The following is a 14,728-nucleotide window of genomic DNA, read 5'->3' on the forward strand; positions in this document are numbered from 1 at the left end:
GTAAGTGATACGCCAAGAGGTCTGTGCAGAACTCTCCAGTAAAAGCCTTGCCCTGAGAGCTGCCACTTCTCTCTCTGCCCCCAGCCCCCCAAGCGGGGTGCCATCCCCCCACTCATGCCTCTCCTCCCGAGCACAATATGTCCGGTGGGAGACATACTCACTTGGGTCTTGTTTGCCTTGGACTGTCGCCAGCTAATCCACTTTAACATTTTGGCTTGCTCTCAAATTTGCTTTCTCTTTCCACCAAAATTTTTAAAAACAGAGTTCATGTTTGTGCCAAGCCACAGTAGGACTCACTGCTCCCGGGCAGCTTGGAGGCAGGGATCAGTCACATCTCCGCGCTCACTGCCAAGCTCTCAGAGCCCAACCAAGTATTTGCCTTGAGAGGCCTGAAGACTCTGCCTGGGGCAGAATCACTCCCCGACCAAGGCCACTACAGGAGTCACAAGTTCTTGGTATCAAAGAGTCTGTGATAGGCATTCGTACTTGGGAAGTTCTCTTTCCCCACTTTGCCACATGCCAGCCCTGGAGGCACTGGACTGGGCTGGAGAATCACTTTGTAATCTACTTGGGCCAGCACAGATGGGCATGGCCAGGGCAGGGTGTTGGAGAAGGGCGTAACAATAGTGTTTGGTTTTTGCTTACAAGGTTCTACAAGTTGAGGAATCAGGGTTACTCTAAAAGTACTGTTTTTAACCCAATTTCTTTATTTACTTATTTTTTATTTATTAAAAAAAATTTTTTTTAACGTTTATTTATTTTTGAGAGACAGAGACAGAGCATGAGTAGGGAGGGGCAGAGAGAGAGGGAGACACAGAATCCAAAGCAGGGTCCAGACTCTGAGCTGTCAGCACAGAGCTCGATGTGGGGCTTGAACCCATGAACCGTGAGATCATGACCTGAGCCGCAGTCGGACACTTAACCGACCGAGCCACCCAGGCGCCCCTAACCCAATTTATTTAATAGGCAGGAGATTGAGTTGGATTTCAGTGTTAGGTGTGTCATTAACTGGTTTTGTGACTCTGAGCAAGTCACTTCGTTTCTTTTAAACACGTCCGTGAAGGCAGAGGGACAGATGGTCTCTAAAGTTCCTTTCTTCCCTAAGCTTCTATTTCCAAGTTCCAAACTCACCTGGATCAGATCTGGCCTCTGGCCACCCCTGCAGCTATCACACATAGACCTGATCTACCGGCAAATCACCTTTTGCAGTTTCCCTATTTCTGTAACAGTTGCTCGGGCACTGCTGCCTCTAGAACCAAAAAGATTCCTCGTGGCTGCCGAGCCATGAACATCATGAGGGCACTTCCGGGCGTTCCTGCAATTTGCCTGTGTGCAGCAAGCTACTCAGGTGCTGGAGCTTCTGGAACTTACTTGCTTTTCCAGATGATTGGCAATTTTATTTTATTTTATTTTATTTTTAAATTTTTTTTTTCACCATTTTTTTATTTTTGGGACAGAGAGAGACAGAGCATGAACGGGGGAGGGGCAGAGAGAGAGGGAGACACAGAATCGGAAACAGGCTCCAGGCTCTGAGCCATCAGCCCAGAGCCCGACGTGGGGCTCGAACTCCTGGACCGCGAGATCGTGACCTGGCTGAAGTCGGACGCTTAACCGACTGAGCCACCCAGGCGCCCCCTGATTGGCAATTTTAAAAAGTAGGTCTCTTGAGGGAAGTTTTTAAGCTATGGAGTATAAATTAAAATATTAAGTAAGATAATGTCGTCATGAGAGATTCTGCCCCATGAACCTAGGTTGCATTTTTCAGCAAAGTGTATTTCACACCCATTGGTAGTATGCAACAGCTGGAAGCCAGTCATTTATTTGAGGAACCTTTTATTTAGAGAAAAACCTGTGACCTCAACTCCTCACACTTTATCAGTTTGCTCTGAAAAGGCAGCACATTTGTACCATGTTGAACGTGGCTCAGGAGAGAACTGAGCAGTGTTTCTAGGGAGGTGACAGCAGCACAGGAGGAAGGAGCTTCTGGCTTCCTGGGAAGCAGGAAATCCTCAGCTTCTTGCTGCCCACAGTCACCTGACCCCTCCCCCAGGGCCCCGCCCGCCACAGGAACGGTACTAGGAACAAAAGCCATCTTCAAACCTAGTCCAGGACTTAGGTTATTCAGAACCTCTGGCGGGGGGGGGGGGGGGGGGATCACGATTTGCACTTAAAATTGGAAGACACTTTGGAGTGACTAGCAAGTCCTCCAGAAAAAACAGAATTCCTCCATCTAGGATTCACATGGCAATTCTGACCCATAGTGTTGTGGAGGTGAGATGTGACCGACTGGCTTATAAAGTCAAGTTTGGGTTTCTCCAAGCCCTGGTAACTGGAAGCACAATTATATACTCTTCTCATTTATTCTGGGGTTAGAACGTGTTTGGTTACTAGGTAGGATGTAACATAAATCTCTCCCTAGAAGGAAATATCTTAGGGCCCTCAGGCGCCACTGAGATCAAGGGCAGAGTAGCAGAAGTACAGAGGGATCTCCCCATCACGTTTTCTTCGGTTTCTGGTAGAGCTCATTTAATGGGCTAGATCTCCAGTGGATGGTTCACCTGCTCTGGCACTACAGCTAAATGGAAAAAGCTGTCACAATCACATTCTGAAGACTCAACCTTGGGTGGACCAACCTGATGGGTTTTTTTTCTCAACGTTTTTTTTTTTTTTTTTTTAATTTATTTTTGGGACAGAGAGAGACAGAGCATGAACAGGGGAGGGGCAGAGAGAGAGGGAGACACAGAATCGGAAACAGGCTCCAGGCTCTGAGCCATCAGCCCAGAGCCCGACGCGGGGCTCGAACTCACGGACCGCGAGATCGTGACCTGGCTGAAGTCGGACGCTTAACCGACTGCGCCACCCAGGTGCCCCAACCTGATGGTTTTTAAGAACTTGCCAAGCAAAGATTATTACCTTGTATGAACTGATAGGATGTTTATTAGTCCTTACACTGTTGAGTCTCCACATTTCTAGGTGTCTGGTTTTCTCTTCAGTGGCAAAACCCAGTGATTTGTGGGTTCTTAAAACTCCAGGAAGCATATTGTCCATTTTCTAGGAAGCATGTTGTCCATTTTCACGGGAGTGCCGGGCAGTAACCCAGACAGGGACCTATCACATGTCTCCTCTGCACACAGACACTCTTTCATGCGGTGTCTATGCTCCACGGCATGGGCTACACTGTCACCAATGCACCAATTCAAGGGTTGGACCTTTTCTGACTACAGCCTTTGCATCCAGTGGCTTGCTAAGTACTCCCAAAGTGTAGGCATCAGGATTACCAAATTCTGATAAACCAGGTGAGGCTCTAAGGAAGTCTATTCTCAGAACGCTCCTGTAGCCAGGCTTCCCCACCTCTTGTTATAGGTATCATGTTACTGCAGTGAGTGACACTGTAGGAATCCTTTGACTTTCCCCTTAGCTGAGCCCTCACTGTCTCTAAACTGAGACTTCCCTACCAGTGAAACAAAATTTTGGCCATGACCCACTAAACTGATTTGACAGTCCAGTTTAAAAACTATTAAGTTAGATCCTGAAATCTCCAGGCTTCTTCACGAATTTTCCTGTCCCCCTTCAGCACATTGCCATTATCAGCCCACCTTGTATGTTAACTTAGATCACATTAGCTTGTACTTGAAATTTCTCATTTGAATCACAATCAGCTCTGGGATGTTCTGATAGTGTTCTTGCCCTTAGAATTTTTATGGAGAATAACATCTGCAACTCCATGTCACTTCCACCTCCCTGTATTCAGCCAGCCCAGACATGTCTACAAATTTATAGTGATTTTTAGTTGGAGAGTATCTCAACCAGGATGGGTTTGTAATGTTCAACGGAGTAAGCAGTTACTGAAGATGTGCACCATGCCTACCCCACACAGTAAATATATGCACAGGGGCCATCACTGCGCAGGTGGCTGTTTCTGGGCCATTAGCTGGAAATTATTCAGCAGACATCCATCATGTTGAACAAGCTACTTCTTCACTGCCACTTCATTCCGAGCCTTACCTCCCTGGAATTCTATAATTCTGTATTTCTTTGAAGTGTGGTTGCAAAGTCCCATCACTTCATAATACACACACATACAGAACAGTCTTAACAGTGGAATGCCCAGAGTAGCATGAGCATGTTTTGGGTGGAACAGAAAAGGGCTCAGAGCACAACAGAACCAAGTAAGCACACCCATTTGCCTTCATAAAATAACACTTTTGCATAGGACAGGTGTAAGGTAGAACTTAATTATGCAGACCCATCTGTGGGTGAAACAAAAGCAACTTGGGGGAAAGCGATCAATGCTATTTACCGAAGCCCCCATGCTGGTTTTATTAGCACTTAATGAAGAATAAAGAATACCAGACTGATTCCTCATCATAGGGAGATTCATAACACAAGTAAGCAACCCCAGATCCTCTGCTACACAGAAAAGGGGCTGGGCATTAGTCTTCTATCCTCAAGCTTGTCTTTTTAGCAAGTATTTGGATGAAGCCACAGATAGTATATTTATCTAATAATGCTGGGAGATGTGGCTGATGTACTGGACAAAATTTATATTCCAAATATAAATTCACACTCAAAATGTACTAGAATACTGGGATGGAACTGAACAGGGGAAAATCTGATAGATGTAAAGTGTTCCCACCCTCAGGTTACTAAGTCACCTGTGCAATGAGGGGGGTCCACGAAAACAGGCATGGAGATTTGATAAGCCAACCACTGCACACCACTCCTAGACACATGTACCACCTTAGGGAGGAGACTAGGCATAGCAGCCCTAGAACAAGAAGCTGAATTTGTATTAGTTAGATCACATCTGCTGTATTAAGTACCATTCTTGTATGCCCCACTTTATACAGATCGTTACACACTGAAGGAAATCCAGAGGAAGGCAACCAGTGTACGGGAGGGTATGAAAATACACTGATACAAGGAACAGTTGGAGAAACTGAGGACTTATAGACAGAAGATTAGAAGACAAGACAACCGTCTTCAAATATCTAAAGTCCAGGGGTTGCCAATGGCCCACGATGCTACAATTTGATGATTAAAATGAATACCTGACAGTAATGAATTATAATCCATCAGCTACTCAAATAACCCATGAGCCAATGCTAACAACAAGTATCTAAGCCTTAGATGCTAAGGGCTCACAAATGGAAAGAGGAGTAAAGTTGCTCTGTTTACACACAAGTAAGTTGAAGCTACATCTGTTCAGCTATAGTATAGAAAAGAACCTGCTGATAGTCAATGAACAAAGAGGGCAGAATTCTACTCAAGAAGTAGATCCTCACAACCTGTTAAATAATTGTGTACTCATATTCATAGCGCCTAAACTTTTGTTTTCCCTCAAATAATGGTGGAAAATTAACCCTTACTGAATGTCTTATAGGTGCCAAGTAAATGTATTTTACTTAATCTTCCCAAGGACTCAGTGAGATGGGTATTACTTGTCTTATAGATAGGGAAATTAAGGGACAGCAACTCACACAACATGACACAGAGGGCAACCACCAGAGCTGGGATTTGAACCCAGATGTGTCTAAACTCCTTCCACCCCACCACAGCACACAAAATACACACAAGGTGATTGGAGAGGTCCTAGGTCCCCACAGCTCCTCAAGTTGGTCTGTCATGACTCTTTAATGGTTACGTTTTCCTCATCTACCCAATATAGTGGGGCTGTGCTCTAATTCCTCTGGATTAAAAAAGGAAGACTGGGGCCTTTTCTAGAAACCCATTGTTAAAATGACCCTGATCCCTGTGGGGTGAGTCACAGCTGCCCTGTTGAATATGATTCAGTTTAGCTGAATCAGTCCATTTGGTTACCTTGTTCTTCTTCAGAGTCCGTTCACCTGACTATTTGGAAACCAACAAGACCAGTTTCCGGGTCTTCTGGTACAGTTAGGGGAAGGCTTAACACTGTTGACATCTATGAAATCAAAGATCCCACTTAATGGTTTGCCTGATGAAAGGGAGTGTAGGAGGACATATGGCTGTCCTGGTATCACTGTTCTGTGATAGAAGAGTAAGAACATTCTAAATTATAGTGCATGGTCACAGACAGGCCCTCTATTTTATTCTGAGAGTGTGACTATTTCTAGGTGATTTTTCAGGTTTCAGGTACAGAACACAGAATCTCTCAAGATCTCCAGACCTGCTGCCCATGTTTCCCAGGGTCTGAGAAGGGATTTGGGGGTTCCTGTTCCCAACAGGCCAGGTTCTCCAGCTGACTAATGCTTTCTGCTTGGAGGTAAGGGAACTTCTAGATTTCTTTAGCACATTTAAAAATACAATGTTTATATATCTGGCTGCTTTCAGACCAGCTGTTTTAGCTGCCCCTCAATGCTGGAATTTTCTGAGATCAGGGACTATGTTCCTTCTGTTCATTCATTCCACAAGTCTTTCCCAAGCATCCATGTGTGCTGTGGGCCCAGGACATCAGTGAAGCAGACAGACAACCCTGCCCTCATCAGGGCTTAACGGCCTGGCTATAGAGACACACATCAAACAAAAATTACAGAAAGAAGGATTCACATTCAACAAATAGTCCACATCACTCTATAGTATCCAGCACAGAGCTCGGCACGTGGTGGGTGCTTTTTCACGAATATGTGACTAATGTTTTTATGGAATGTGTAGAAAGACCGACCAGCCAAGTTAATCTTAGCATTGGGAGTACAATGCCTTGGCTTTGAGAGTGAGGGAAAAACGTGACAGTGAAGCAGAATGATCTGGGTTCTAGTTCCTGCTTTTCCACTAATGACTAGAACCTTCTTGGTTGAGTCACTCAATCTTTCTGGGCCTCAGTTTCCTTACTCATAGAATAACATGTAAGTAACCAAGATTCTTTGTTAACAGTGACGTGCCTGCCATCAGAAGTGTTCTAATCTAGCCTCACTTACCTTGCCAGAAGACAAGGAATGGCTGGAGCCGAAGACAAAACAAATGCCCTGCGTCTAGGTCAGGGCTGTGGGAGGATGGAGTAGCAGCTGGAAGGGATGGATCCCCTGGGCTAACAGGCTCTCTCTGAACATGGGAAGCATTGCATTTTGCTTCCCACCCACTGACTGTTTAAAAAGAAACACTCATTTGTGGGATATTCTAGGTTACATTTCTAAACAACACATCAAAGGAGAAAGGGAGGTACAGGAATAGTTTTCTTTGTATGTTTTTACAAGTGGAAAAAAACAATTTTCCATCCACTTTGATAGTCAAAAATGGCTTAGAAACTTGAAGGCAGGACATCAGACAGAATTAGCTTGAATGTCTTTGAATACTAGTCTAGAGTGTGATTTAGCACCATGATCTTGGAAACCATGGGGCACAGTCTTTTTTTTCCCCCAGTAAGAAAAAAAAATTTAGGAAAAATCCTAATGAATGTAGATCATCTTTAAAAAAACATAACTTAGAAAACAAAAATGAAGCAAGGACACAGCCTGTTGCCTGAGGCTGAAGGACTAGGCCAACATATTGGGTCTTGATAGACTAGGGCCAAATAGTCTTTGGAAATCCATACCTTCATTCATAAAATCACTAATATGCTGCAAAAGATCATTTCATACCCTAACACCCTGAGGTAAGCAAATGATTGTAGGGTTAGAGACAAAAATCTTCCTGTCTCTGCTGCAAATTTAGACAGCTGAATTCTTCCCCTCGCTTGAACAAATACATAGGGTCTCTGCTACAGTCTCCTTTCTTTCACTGCCTCCAGAGCTACTAACTTCTTGCTTGTTTGCTCCAAAATATAAGAGACCAAGCGACCAGGCTTTCTTGCAAGACTATTACATCCCTCCAAGCTGCTTCACGCACCACGACTTCTTGGTCCTCTGTGCCTCAGGAACTGAGCCCTGATACTCTGGCCCAAGGAAGGCATCATTTCCACTGGAGCCCCTTCGGAAAGAAGGCCCTTACCAAACAGCATCTCTGTGGCCATTTGCCAAATCACTGGTCTTGGTCTAATTTTAGATGATTCCATTCAACCATTATAAATAGGAGCCAATCATACCCACTAAGGTCTCAGGAAACTATCCCAGCCTCAGCGCCCTGAGGTCCAGCCTCCCACGAGGCAGAGCCACCCAAGCCGCCCAGTGGGACATCTCTAGAGGACGGGAGACCCAGACCCTCTCACCCTTCAACTTTGCTCCTTCTGCTAAACTCTCATGACAGGAGAGGTCTGGCTGATCACCTGGTCTTTTGTCCCCTCAGACGACATCCCCACACTATGACATAGCTCCTCCAGCCCTGCTCTTTCCACTTTGGCTGGCACAAAGAAACAACCGGTTCCTGAGGCTGGGCTCCATAGTGGGAGAAATTCCTCTGAGGGTAACTCTCCAGGGGTGGTTAAGCCAACAAGAAGTCTTGGGGGAAGGAAGGTTGGGACACTGTCCTACCTTGTCACTGTCCACTGTATTCTGAGAGGTCCTAGAGGCGATAGAGATGGTGTCTGGCTGGCTGCTTCCATCCCCCTGGCTGTCAACATCCTCCACTCCATCCCTGCAGGAAGAAGAGAAAAAAAAAACAGGGGTGGGGGTGGGGGGAACCACTGTGGGTTTAGAGCACACTAGGATTTCCAGCTGTGCTGGCAGAGCAGAGTCTCAGCACTTTCGAACAGGGATTTGTCTAAAATTATCCCACTAAAAGGAGCAGCCCTATGTGATTTTCGAAGATGTCACCTTTGCACTTAAGCACACAATCCCTGTGCTGATAACTGAACACAGAATGATCCCCCCACACCATAACTCCTCTGACCCATGGTATAGAGGAGGCAGTTATTTATTTATTACTGGGAATGGGTCTACAATAGGCAGTAGGAAGAGGTATATCCTACTTAGAACCAAGGCTTCTATCCAGCTGCCTGGGTGATCTCTGACAACCCCAGAGTTTAAAGTGTTCAAATAGTTTTTCTACATGCTGTAAGAGGATGGGGGTTAGTTTATAGCTGGCTTATAAAGAAAACAGAGCTGATAAGATATTTTGACTTGTATTTCTTCTGCTTAAGAAAACGACGTGAGATATTCCTCCAGAGGAGATAATCTTTGGGGAGTTCCTGATGCTGGATGCTCAACTCCTGTGTATGGAGGAAGAGATTATTTCCTTCAACTTGGTGGGTCCTGTTGATCTCATGCCTATTTATGATGACTTCTTATCAACACAAAGTCATCATCTCAAAGATCACAGATTCCACAGTAGCTTTTTGAGTCAGCTTGCTCCTGAGCATCCGGTAAGGTAATCTCTTGAGTGTACTCCCGGCATATGCCCTTCCTGGGCCACTGGACCATTTAGCTGTCCCACTTACATATCCCTTCAATTCTCCAGCTTAAGAATTATGTCTCAGTCCTGCACTGAATGCATAGCCAGGGCAAAGGGGATTAGATGCCTGGGAACTGGTGAGGCTGGGTGGTCAGTGTCAGGAAAAACTGAAGGAGGTGTGGGCCAGGGACATGGACATGGAAAAATTAGCACAAAACTTGACAGTTCTTCCCAGCTTATGAAGGTTACTCCCCTGATGCTACTTATGGAGAAGTAATGGCATCAGGAAGTTGCTGCATAAGGATGACACCACATGGACAAAATTCCCCATATACTGAAGCCGCCTCACAGAGTCTAGACAATTATGATCTGGTGTACATGGACGTTAGTGTGCATGCGGGTACAGTATCTTCTAGTCACCAAAAAGTGCCTTCTCCTGCTCAGAACACTTCTAGGTCAACTGCTTTCTCACTGCCACTTACGGGCTGGGAAATGCCAACTTATTTTAATAATGTAAGCCACACATTCATAGGAAGGAAATTCTGCTGTAAAATGAAATTCCGTGATGCATTTCAAGACCAGGAATAAAGGACTTGTAGATCATCTGCTGTTTTAGATATTTGGGCCGTTGCTCCCTGCCATGTGCACAGAGTTGAGAGTTGGCTGTACTTTGCGCTTCCCACCATTCTGGCCCATCGTGGGCCCTTCTGGTCCATTGCAGATGAAGCCAGTTCTGAGGGAGGTGGGGAGCCCATCCAGGAGTGTGGGTAGTGTTCTCCAAGCCAATTCACTCCTCCATAAACTCTGTCCCCATATCTTGGGAGCCAAGCTAATGAAATTACAGACAGCCTGACTGTTCTCTGCAGAATCTGCCAAGGCTTTTCACCCTCCTATTTCAGGACAATGACAGAGAAAAGGTGGGAGGCATTTCCAAGATATGTCCACCTCATGTTCTATAGATGCTCAAACTCTGCTACGTAGGAAAAAGGGGCACTTTCACAGGGAAACTTGAGCCAACCTCACCTGAATATCCTTTTCTGCATGCTCCTGGACATTGAGTTCATAACATTTCCACTCTACCTTCTATATTAAAGTAGAGGCCTCCTACAGCAAGGTCTGCCTCTAGTGCTAAAGTAAGTCTATTCCATCCCTGGATCCTGGATGCAGGTAACTGAAATGCAAACAATTCCTCCTCCAACACATTCATAATTTGTCCTTCCAGCACTGAGAGGTGACTTTATTCTGGCCATGCAGGTTTGGGGGCTTCTGTCCTGTGGTGGTATCTCTCCCTACCTTAGTCACACCCTTCTTTGGGCTACCACCTCCCTTTGTACTAGTGCTACTATCCACAGGTCCTCAGTTAATGCATCCTTGTTGGCACCAAAAGGTCAACTAAATCCTTGTGATTTACCCCGTTCACGAATAGGGGAGGAAAGGAGAGCCTGTTGCCGTCAATGACTATCACCCCAGAACTCTGTTTTGTTTTGTTTCAAAGTTAACATGATGGTTTTGAATGCTTTCTTTTGAAGTGCCCTCTAAAAGAGTCATTGTGAGTGACTGTCACATGGAGACTTGTGAAAGGAACACCTAGGAAGTCTTCCACCAGTTTAGGGCAACTGGGATTCAGGAGGGCCCAGAGAGATAAAGATACAAAAAAATCAGTCCCCCTGCTTATCTCAGATAAATGAACGTGAGGACTCAAGGGTTACAGAAGAGCTGCAGTGATAACCCCATCATACCATCCCCTACCCATTACAGTATGCAAAACTCATTTACTGTCTTACATAGTCCACTTAGGGCCCCCCTCCCTCCCAAAGCCTTCCCCGGACACTCCTCTCAAGTGCTCATCTAAAGTCCCCTCTGAATGAATTTTTACAGCATTTACTGTCCCCATCAGCAGCACTCGTTCTTCTAGTCTAACCATTCTGCGTGGGAGATACAACTGTTAGATGGTTCTCGAGGGAAGGGACTCATCATGCATCTTCCCTTTCTCTTCTCAGAGCACCCAGCAGAGTGTCTATGAAATAAGAGGTGCCCAATGAAGCCCTGCTGAATTCAATTGACAGTTACTGGTGAGATGCTTAAAAAAGAAGATTGCTCATCTTAGATGGGACTTCACAGAGAATGGTGCCAACTGCACAGCACACCCCTTCTGTGGAAGCAGAGGGCGACCCCACTCCCGCTCCCGGAGCATGTGAGGCAGTGCTGAGAGGAGAGACGCTGGTTACCTCTTACTATTGTTCCTCTGTTTGGCTGGTGTTTTGGGGAGTTGAATTGGCTCCTTTAAAGCTCCTTTCAGGTGAATGATCCTCTCTTGAATCACCTCTCGAATGTTCTTGATCCACTCCTGCTTGGTTTCTATGTTGGAGGCCTGGAGTGCCACAGAGAGAAACAGTAAACACCCCATCTTCCTTTGTTCTCAATCCTCCTCCTGCAGGCTTAACCCACTACTTTTAAGGACACCAAATGTTTGAGGAATTCATTTCTATTTTACGCATATGACTCTTCAATTCTTCTGCAACTCCTAGAATGGGGCTATAACTTCAAGACTCAATGGACACTTGCACGGGGGTGATTTTCAAAGTATTTAATACTCCACATGGCACTGACCAATACTGACATCTGTCCTGGTGTGGGAGCATATGTGGAGGTCCCCTGCCGGGCCAGGGATGAACACATCAGTTACCAGATGCTGGGAGTTCTGGGGAACACTGGAGATGTAGCAAGGGGCATTTGAAGGCAATGGCTATTCACCAAGTGGTATGGGTCTATATCAGCACATTCAACTCCTAGCATGGCTACATAGGCTTATGCTGACTGAAAGTCAATGCTGGGTTTTTAGCCTGGTAAACATGTTAATTGAAGGCACTTCTACCATCTCATAAGTATCCCATTTGTCTTTGTGGAATTTTTTTCAGGTAATTCTGTCTGATGGCAGGTGGCGGCTAGGCAGGCAATTCCTAGTGAACAAGTGTGAAGCATTTGTCAGGGTTGGACCATCTTTTCCTTGGTGATAGCCACCCACTGATAAGCAACTGACTGATGGGTGCCCCATCCGCAGGACCCCTTCTTGGTTAGATGTACGTTACCACGAGCATATTCCCAGGCTGTGTGAGCTCTGGAAAGTTAGAATGGCTCCTTAAGGCCCTCATCTGGAGAAAGGCCCTTTCTTAGTACTCCTTTCAATCAACATAATTCCCTTGCTAGTGTGATTTATGAGAGCTTCTAGAATGTAAGTTTCCAGAGGACAAGGTCCATCTCTCATTTGTAGTTACAAGCAGCACTGAGCAGAATACCTTCTATGTAGGTGTTCAGGAAAAAGTATTGAACGAACGTGGATCAAATCAAGGTACCTTCTGTCAAATGGTCAGTTGTCCTTGCCCTTGAAGGGGACACGTGGACAGAACATATCTAAGTGGGCCCTGCTGAGGAAGCGCAGCAGCTACTCCCTGCATCCCTCCCTCTTCATGCGCTTGAGGGGATCGACTTAGGGGACCACGGATCTTTGAGATTTCAAGTCTATGTCCATGATAGAACTTGCTTTTTGATACCAATGTGATACTGCCCTTCCCAGTGGAGTCTCCAGGCCCCACCTTTCAGGAATCATGTGCCCCAGCCCCCTGCCTTTCTCCTGCCACCCTCAACCCTCAACCCAGCCCCAGTGGAGAGCAGTACTTACTTTCAGCACTGTTTTATTGTCTGAGGAAGGGGTGCGCCCAGACCACAAGGCGAATTTGCAGGGATCACCTTCTACGTGCTCCGTCACACCCAGCTCTGAGGTCTGTAGACAGGAAATGCCTGTGAGAGGCGGGGAAGGGGAGGGCAGTGGGAAACTTAGGGCTGGGGTGGGAAGGGAAAGGTGACAAAGAGGAGAGGACCGAGGGAGGGGCTTCTGTCAATCAAACTTCAACAGACTGGAAGCTTTGTTCCTCTACCCAGGCTGAAAGGATCTACAAGCACCTGCCTGATTAGCAGGTTGCAGGGAGGGAAGGTGAAGAGGGAGGCGCTAAAAGCAGACATCAAGAAGAACGATGGACTCTAAAATGCAGAAGGGGGAGTCGAGGGGGCAGCTTTCCAAATAGGAGGCATTTTCATTTGTCCAGGATGGTTTTGGTGTGGCACCAGGGGAGAGATGAGCTGAGTGTTCAAGAGCCCTTCCTGCCCAAAGGCTCTATGACAACAGGGAGACTTGTCTTGCCCCACCTGCCCCACCTACCAGTAGCTTGTTCTTGTAAACATATTTCGTGTGTCCTGAAGAGTCTTTGATCTCCTTGCTAAAAACCAAGGAGATCTCAAAGAGGAACAAGTGCCGCTCTCGCCCCTTCCGGATCAGTGACTTTGGGTCCCACACTTGAAAGGCATCCTGGAGAATCAGCTCCCCCTGCACATCCAGGTTCTCGTCGAACCCTGAAAGACACCCGTTTCCACCCTGTGGAGTTTCTGTAGCACCCCATCTGGGTGCCATGGTCCACTACCCTCTTGGAAAGGTCTCCCTGACTGTGAGCATTCTGTTCCCACATCGCTTTCTCTCTCTGATTCCTGACACTCCTAAATACTTGAGTAGATAGCTCTAGGGAACTGTAATCAGATCTCCCTTTCTGCATCGGTCTCCTACACATAACCAGTATCAGTGGTATCTTCTCAAAAGCCTGGGACCTCCTGCAAGGGCAAACCCCATATCACCTTCTTCCTCTACAGCTCCCCACAGACTTGGGTTCCGAGCTCTGACTGGGGTTGAGGACTGTCTGATGGAGTGCCCTCGACTCCACTTTATTTGTCATTGCTGTATTTCTTACAGTCCATTCCCAGGACTCTTCCCTTTGATGGCTCCTGTCCAATGTGGTGCACAAGCCTTTAACAGCTATATTTATTCCACTTTAAATTTGAACAGGGGTTCTGAAACTTAGTGTGCTTGAGAATCACCTGCAGAGCTTGTCAAAACACAGATTCCTGCCCACTCCTGCCCCTAGAATACTGGGATTTGGTAGCTGTGGGGTGGAGCCCAGGAATTTGCTCTTTTGACAAGCTCCCAGGTGTTGTTGCTACTGTTCCACATACTTGGAGTAACTGGATCCAGAATACAGGTCAGGGACAGGCTGGAGGAGAAGGGTGCTAACAGATGAGGACACCCAGGGCTGGGGATGGGGATGGAATGCAAACAGAAAAGGGGGCAGAGAACTGTGGCAATAGGAATATGTTCAGATGGTTAGTGCTCAGTCTGGAGAAGGTAACCAGGGCTCCGCTATATGAAGAATTATAGCTTCCTATATTCAGAGTGGCCCAGGAAGTAGTGAGACCAGACCAAGATTAGAGGTGGGGGAGGTGGGAGGGAAGGTGATGGTGAGAGATGGAGTCCAGAGGAGAAAAAACAGCCCACAGCTCTGCATATTTACAACAGACTACACGGATCCCCCTTAACATCTGTTTTCCAGACCAGACTGGAATGTGGAGTCTGAACTCATCCAACAACTTCCGCCCCAGTGCA

The 14,728-nt window shown here is 46.3% G+C and overlaps 1 protein-coding gene across 5 annotated transcripts in view; it reads right to left on the reverse strand.

Annotated features, from left to right (window-relative positions):
* Positions 1–14,728, reverse strand: part of LOC115523297 (kalirin) — a 482,303-nt gene that overhangs the window by 17,680 nt on the left and 449,895 nt on the right. For 4 of the 5 annotated variants that reach the window (XM_030329206.1, XM_030329205.1, XM_030329203.1 and 1 more), the window contains exons 30-33: positions 13,460–13,650; positions 12,923–13,024; positions 11,472–11,614; positions 8,385–8,487 (exon numbers count right to left, since the gene is read on the reverse strand). In XM_030329206.1, the coding sequence (XP_030185066.1) occupies positions 8,385–8,487; positions 11,472–11,614; positions 12,923–13,024; positions 13,460–13,650 (539 nt within the window). Of the gene's footprint in view, positions 1–8,384; positions 8,488–11,471; positions 11,615–12,922; positions 13,084–13,459; positions 13,651–14,728 lie in introns of those variants that run through there. The other variant, XM_030329207.1, reaches the window with a different exon arrangement.

The sequence above is a fragment of the Lynx canadensis genome, chromosome C2 (genome assembly GCF_007474595.2).
Source record: "Lynx canadensis isolate LIC74 chromosome C2, mLynCan4.pri.v2, whole genome shotgun sequence".
In the NCBI taxonomy this organism is placed as follows: Eukaryota; Metazoa; Chordata; class Mammalia; order Carnivora; family Felidae; genus Lynx; species Lynx canadensis.